This window comes from Camponotus floridanus, unplaced genomic scaffold (assembly GCF_003227725.1).
Source record: "Camponotus floridanus strain SB8 unplaced genomic scaffold, Cflo_v7.5 scaffold52, whole genome shotgun sequence".
NCBI lineage: Eukaryota > Metazoa > Arthropoda > Insecta > Hymenoptera > Formicidae > Camponotus > Camponotus floridanus.
The window spans coordinates 681,392-689,198 of record NW_020229681.1 but is presented as its reverse complement, the minus strand read 5'-3'; the positions used below and the strand labels follow the sequence as shown (position 1 = coordinate 689,198).

General features: G+C 39.2%; 1 protein-coding gene across 1 annotated transcript in view; it reads right to left on the bottom strand.

Annotated features, from left to right (window-relative positions):
- Nucleotides 1-5,911: 5,911 nt before the first annotated feature.
- The window catches only part of LOC105259499 (homeotic protein empty spiracles), a 59,905-nt gene continuing 58,009 nt past the window's right edge, over nt 5,912-7,807 (bottom strand). Inside the window, exon 3 of the mRNA XM_025412543.1 lies at nt 5,912-6,725. Within this exon, the coding sequence (XP_025268328.1) occupies nt 6,609-6,725 (117 nt within the window). The 3' untranslated portion in view covers nt 5,912-6,608. The remainder of the gene's footprint in view (nt 6,726-7,807) is intronic.

Sequence of the window (7,807 nt, the reverse complement as noted above, 5' to 3'; positions counted from 1 at the left end):
ATAATTTATAAAAATGATTAGCATCCTAAAGTGTAACAGCTTTCAGGTTACATGTCGTCATAGTTATGTATATGTCATCACTGTTACATATATTGGTAGGTATTTTAAGAACTATAGACGGATTGCAATAGGCCTTTTTATAGATCCGTCCGAGACGATATCTCTGAAAGCGAGCGCATATATCTCGGTTACTACAGGTAGCACGGCGCGAACGCGTGTGGCTGATCATTTATTTAGAATCGACCGCGTATAGTCATGTCGGAGCAGGGGAGATAAGTTAATTCCGCGGCGCGCATCTTAGAATCGATCGCGAGCGGAACGGGGCGAGGGGGATCGACTTCGTTATACATACTTTGAGGAAGACAGCGGTAGCTCGGGCTCGACGCGATTTTATCGGCGACGTTTCGCAATAGGCGCGTGTGGAACAACGGGCGATACTAACCTAGCCAGCCAGATAAGGCCGAGCAAAGCCCGCTAATTATTTATCCGCGCAGTAGTCCGCGAGTGGTGCGCGGAGAGGTCATTGGCAGCGGGGTCGAGAGGCGAGCAAAAAGGTGCCACGCCGAGGGAGAAGACGTCTCACTCGAGAAGCGCACCGTGAAAGACATCGCGAGAAAGTGGAAGAGGAAGGAGAGAGAGAGAGAGAGGGGGGGGGACAAGGAGCAACGCGGATGCTGAGAAGGGAGAGAGGCGCGAGTGGTATAATCGTGATAAGCAGGTGATAGATGCTCCTCAGGGCCCGCACTGCCGTTGCTCGCCGCAGACAATGGCTATTTGTTTCTGCCTCGACGAAGAAACACGTCTTTCTCTCTTTCTTCTTCTTCTTCGTTTTCGCCTTCCTCTTCTTCTTCTTCTTCCACTTTGTTGTTTTCGTCGCCGTCTTCCGATGGCCCTACGCGTCCCGAAGTCTCCACCTCCGCTCGTACGTTTCATTCGAGCGAGAGACGGTCCACGGCATCGGCTAAATCACATCGACAGATAATCACAACTTAATTTGCCCCCTGCGGCGAAGTCCTGGTAGCCTTCGTACGAAGGCGAATCCGGCCGAGTCACCGGTCGAGTCGCCTCGGGGCACGGATTGCCCGAGAGCCACGGGCCAGCCGGGTACACCCTGCCATCCCCCGTGCGTTCGGGGGATCCGTGTGCCACGGGAGCTTGATCGGGGCCATTCATTGTATGCAGATGCAACGAGCGAGATGCGACGCGCTAGGCGAGACGCCGCGCCGCAGGGATCGAGACCGCGATAAAGCCCGACGTTAAACGGCGTTACCGGCGGATTTTAAAGCACCCCCGCTCTCCCCGCATCGCCCACTGACGCCCAAGGACGTAAAACGAGATAAAGATGCGATCCCCCACCCTGACGCTCCCCCCGTACAAAGTCCTTCTATCCCATAAAGAAGCACGGTTTAAGCTTTGCCAAGAGTATTAGAGATAAATAAGCTTCTTAATTGTGATTTTTGTCACATCTACATCCTGTTTGATGAGCATTTGCGGTATTTACGCGCGCGCGCACGCGCGTCACAAGATGACTCGCCTCATGTACTCGTCTCTCTATCCGCAATAGCGTATCGTTATATCACGGCGTGATCGCCGGGGGGGTCGGAGGAGGGAGGGGAGAGAGGCGCGCTGGTTAACGATGGTTAACGAGTCGGTCGAGTCATCGCTTTATTAACGCTGCCCCGAACTGCCCGCGCGTCATTAATCATCCACGGGGGCCCCGGTCATTGTGGGGCCCCCATGCATGCGTGCGCCTACGACGCTTCAACGGCCACCGGGATCATCGGCACCTCTTCTTCGTCGGCGGCGGAGACGACGTTGAGAACGGCCGATTCCACCGCGATGATTAGGACGGAAGGGCGGGGGTGAGGGGCGCGTTCGTGAATCGGCGGCAAATGAATTTTAATGACGAGCGGTGCCCCTGATCGAGCACGCGAGCCCGCGATGATTGATATATCAATGGGGGTGGCTTGTAAACGAGGCCACCGTAAATTCTGTTGGAACACGAGCGAAAGTGTGGCTTATAACTCTCTTATATAACATGTATGTAAATAAAAATAAATGTAATACGTATTTATAAAAATGCAAGCTTATCATCGTAAGAAGGAGTAGTTAATATTTTATACACGCATATAGGGTATCGAGGTAATCTCTTCCTAAAAAAAAGTTCTTGTAGCTTATCTCGAGAGCTTTTCAAAACATTATAATAAAGTCTTTTTCAACGAGTACTTTTCGAGTTATAAGGCTTGACATAATTTCTTAATTTTTACACAAACCATAAAATATCTAATCAAATATTCATTTTTCGATTATCTTATCTTAATACTTTTACAAAATAATGAGAGGAATCAATTGGTGTAAAGAAAACACATAATTGTTTCGAAGAAAAAATATATAATTTGCAATTAACAATTACATATTTTTTTCGAAACAATTATGTGTTTTCTTGACATTAGTTGATTCCTCTCATATTTTGTACATAAAATTTATTAAGGTAAGATAATCGAAAAATGAATATTTTACTAGGTATTTTATGGTTTATATAAAATTAAGAGATTATTTTAAGCCTTATAACTCGAATAATATTCAATAAATATTTTTAATTATTATAATGTTTTGAAAAAATATTTTTAATTATTATAATGTTTTGAAAAGCTCTCGAGGTAAGCTACAAGAGCTTTTTTTGGGAAGAGATTGTCCTGACACCCTGTATAGTTTGAATAATCTACAATAATTTATTAAAGAGAGAATAGTAAAAGATCAAACGTAATATATGTATTTTTCATCACGTGGAGACTTCTTCGTTCATGTGGAAACAAATGTAATACATCACTAATGAATCGCGATGATTTTTTCAATCTTTATTTAGCTCTTCAAGTGTACGAAGTGTCAACGAAAATTTGTCACACTCCACCGCGTTGAACAAATACATAAATCAAAACTGTTTATTATGTATTATTCATGTATTTATGTGCATCGATGACAACATTGTTTAGTAATAAACACCCCGATTATTCACACGTTAAGTCACAGGAACATTATATCCTAAGCCATTTTTCGTTTTCAAAAGCTATTTTTACAATTTTATCTAATTTATTCGCATGAGAAGTCGCACGCGGAATATAAAGCTGGTCATCGATTATTTTGCAAATATACGCGCGAGAAATGTGATACGTCGTCGACTTGTCAGAGAACAAGTTCCAGGAAGATTAGAGCGGCTAATTAATAAAGCAGAAAGAATTATCCGCGTTACATCTCTGGCATTAAATGGCTGAATGCTTTGTCTCCCTCTTTCTCCCGCTTCAAGGAATTCGATATCTCGATGACCGATCGAGCTTTAATAAAGTTCTCCGCCCATTGAAATCCTGGAATTCGGTGAGAGAAGGGATTCGACTTGACGAAAGAAACTCCGAAGAGATAAAAAAAAGCGAGGAAGAGGAAAAGAGAAATAATATGAGAGACACGCGCCTAAATTTTTCGTCCATCTTGCGTTATTTATTATGCTTCGATACGAAATATCTGAAAAAGATATTGAAATCTAATTTCATAATCGCGTTTTTGCGTTACTTTATACGCAGATCGCGATAAAAAATTTAAATGGCTAGTTCATAACTTTTCAGTTAAGTCCATTAAAGTGCTCGAAAAAATTACCTTCGTGTCATTATATTATTTGCTTTTTTTCCGTATATTATTCAGTTATTTCTAGACCTTTTAAAAAAAAGAGATTGGAACTTGTTGGATAACTTCATTATCATATCCGGTTCTTCCGTACATTTTAACGTATACAATTTTATATTTGTTCTTTGTTATTTTACTCCTTTGTTATTTTATTCTTGTTCTTCAATATTTAATCCTCATCGGTCGCCGAAATTAGAAATGAATTGTAACGACTTCAATTTAAATTAATCCCTTCTTTTTTTTAGCCGATTTCTGTCATGCTTGTCAGAATCTAAGAAAAAACTGTCAGAAAAACTACTCAAAAATATTCGTAGATCGCATTATTTGAGAGCCAGTAATTGCATGGAAGCAAATGACGGTTCTATCAGACTCCAGTAAGCTTTACTGCATAGAATAATCTGCAATGCGCGCCGTGGATCTGTACGACTTATCGAGAAGCTTAATGCTACACGAACACGTGCGTGTGCACGCGACATTGGTCAAGATTATTTCGCGGTGTATACCGCAAGATCATTCAATAGCATTCCGCACATACGTATCGATCGAGCTCAAATGGTTCCCGCAATTATCAGTTGTGTCTACGATCATGTATGTATAATACGTGTGTGTTTAATCACGGACTTGTGGTTCTCAGTTCGCGATTAATCGCAAATTGCGCCACTGGGTATTTAACGGTCTGTTTGCCAATATAAATAATTTGCATTTTTGCTAAATTAATGAAATTAATTTAATTTGCAAAATTTAATTGAATTTCTTGTCGTTTCTCTAATATATTCATTTTTTTGATTAAGATATTTTTTTATGAAACAAGTAATTTAGAAAGATATTTTTTTCTTCGCATATGCTAGCATAAATTAATTCCGAATAGTTAATTATTTTAATGTTTTACAAATTAAATTAGAAACTTTAAAATTCTTGTTTTATGTTTCAAAAAAGATCATAAAATGAACGTTTGAAAATAAATTTGTTCATTTTTAAAAATAAATTATTCTCTTATTACATTAAAGAAAATTCTGTAATGATAAAATAATATAATATCTTTAAAAATATAAGTCTTGAAAAATACTATCACGTGAAAAAGTTTGATTTTTCCGCATAAGAAATCGCAATATCATTTTCATAGGACTCCTATTATCAAAGTCTCTCACACATATATCGGGGTCCCTAAATTACGATATTTTTAAGATTAAACACACTCGCCGACTTTCTTTAATTCGCATCGTACGTTTATTCGCACACAAATCCGTCATTACGTCGACGCTGACGTATCCGAAAATCTCTCAAACCATGTGCGAAAAGATCATGTTTAATTTATGAGATGCAACCGTGAGAGAGAGGAGCGGGCATAGACGTCACGGAGTCGACTCACGGCGGACTTTTATTAATCTAATCGGCCCATTAATATTTAACAGTTGATTTTTGGCACCGGTCATCATTATCGACAGTGTAAAGACCCGCTCGCGTACATAAGGGGATGGACACGTGGAGGAAAGGGGCACCGGGGCACCGGGGCGAAATTGAGCACGTCGCGACGCGGCCTGAATCCTAATCGGGGAATGGCCGCGCATTGGTCGGCGAGCAAATTGGTTGTTTCGCTACCGCGAGTACATCGGCATAATTAGACGATCAATTTTCTCGTAACGTCATGTAATTTACTGGCGTTGCTTTTACGGACCTGTGCTGCTTTCTCTTTCTCCGTCTCTGTCACCGATTTCTTTTTTCAAATTCCCTCTCGCTCTTCGTGTCGCGCGTCCTTTTCTTCCAACGGTGTCCTTATGTCGAATTTCCGATCGCGAGTTCCGGCCTTTTTTTCGCAAGGATCTCTTCCATCCGCTCGTATATTACTTTTGTTATATTAGTCCCCAGTTCCAGTTAACGGATCTCAGTTGGGGGTCTCCGGGCAAATGTTGCACATGCTAAACATAGGCTGTGAAGGTTTAGCGAAGAAATGTTGCTACAGATGGAACGGACGGAAAGAGGCAAGGATATAACAAATAATTCCATTAAACAACATCTTAATCTCTTTCGTGCCACATGTATAAACGCGCAGCGTTGGATGTTTCGGATTTTTGAAACTTCTTTTTAACGACTATAATAATTTTTAAGTATGTACATTTATTTCTAGCGCTTACGTACTCTAACATTTCGAAATAATTGTACAAAGTTTTACATTGTATTTCGCGGTAGTTCTTAACAAGTTATTTATAATTTAAAATTTACTTTTCCTCAACCTGATAAACACAAAGAAATCTGATGCTAAAAAAAGGAAGGCTGTAACGCATTATATTTAGACATTTGTCATGAAAGAATAATTGACACCAGGCTCGCTCATTAAAATATTACAAATTGAACACATAATTAAACGGCGAAGTTGGAAATGTTTTTGTCCGGATCGCTTGAAGAAATATTACCTACACACAGCGACATTTCCAAAAGGCATCGAAGAGTCCCAAAACAGGAAAAAAATATATAGCTGCTTCTTACGCAACTGCGTCCAATTATAGAACAGTGTAATTCATATATAGTCCTTATAACGTCATAAGGAGAGAAAGGGAGTGTAATTCCGTCTCGCGAAGCTTACCTTATTTAAATTTATTCCTCTGGAGGCTGTGGAAGTGACTCGTACGGCAAAAGACGTCCGCCAAGTGGCAACAGTTAAACTGGATCTTTGCAAAAGCAACCTCGTGATCAACCTTAAGCGAGCCACTTATCCGATAACTTATCCCGAGATGGAGTGCCGAGAGATTCGCATAATACGGTGCGCGAAAGGAAGAGCACGAGGCGAGGGGGCGGCGGACGGGTCCGTGCCCGTTAAACACACATTTTAGGTACTCCAACCGCAATGTCCGCTTAACTATGGTTTAGTGGAAGTTAAACCAATGATTATGTTGTCAGGCCCCGGGTGGGTGGAGAGGAAAGTGATCGCTCACCGGTCATCTAGACGCTCGCGCGAGCGCAAGGAGCCACGCATATATGCGCACCCTCGCGATGCTTGTCTTTAGGCTCGTTCCACACCGGTCTCCATAATCCCTCACATGTGTCGGATACTGCTGTAAACGAAATATTATGAAAAGGTATTAGATTTCAAACCAAAACGCTTCTTTGCACACAGAACGATTGACATGTTTGATTCATTTCGTGCATAAAATCCAGGATTGACCGGAAAAGTCCGGCAAAAAGAAAAGATCATGGTTCTAGTTTTTCCCAGATTTTATCCAACCGAATAAACTGACTTTTGTTTGTTGGATAAAGTTTGAAAAACCGGAAACATGGACTTTTCCATTCATTGGACTTTTCCGCGGTTATAAAAATAATTAAAATATATTTATATAATTTTATATAAAAAGATAATTTTGCTATAATTAATCTCATATTAATCACTATAATTAAAAGAATGAAATCAATTTAATAATAAAAAAATTTTCAGTCCAAATTAATATGTGACATTTTTTAAACAAAAACATTACAAATATAAATATTATTAAATTTTATATTATTTTTTTTAGTTTAATAGCAAAAATATAATAACAGAATTAAAAATTTTTAAATATAAATCTATAATTTGTGTAGATTATAATTCGTCGTTATGTTTATGCCTTCTCACAAAAAATTAATTTATTTGTTATATTGATTCCTGATTTATTACAGGTTTTATTTTGGATACAGTTTAAATTAGAAAATAAAAACCTTAATTGACGAATATTAATAAAAAGATTTTCTATTTATTTTTAAAGACCAGTTTGTTCCGGAAAATATCACTGGCATGAATTTTATCCAAATAATATGAAATTTTGCCAGAGAAGAAGAGAGTCCTCGGAAAATCAGCTTCAATACAAATTTCAATCATTATTGATGCAAAGTACAAGACGTATTCTTGTATAATTGTCGATTAATAATTGTAAATGTTATATAATTGCAATTCTGTACACATCTTCTTATCAATATTTTTTAAATAGAAGCTAAGAATCTTGGAATCAAATTCGCGACTTTCTTCTTATCTGAAGGGATTGATGTTTGCTTCTCGAGTACAAGTGATTGCTCACACTTATTTCCGTATAAAATATTTTATTCGAAAAGAAATCCTTTCCTATTAGCCATCCAATTATCATTCCATCGGCGTGAAAGCGGCCTT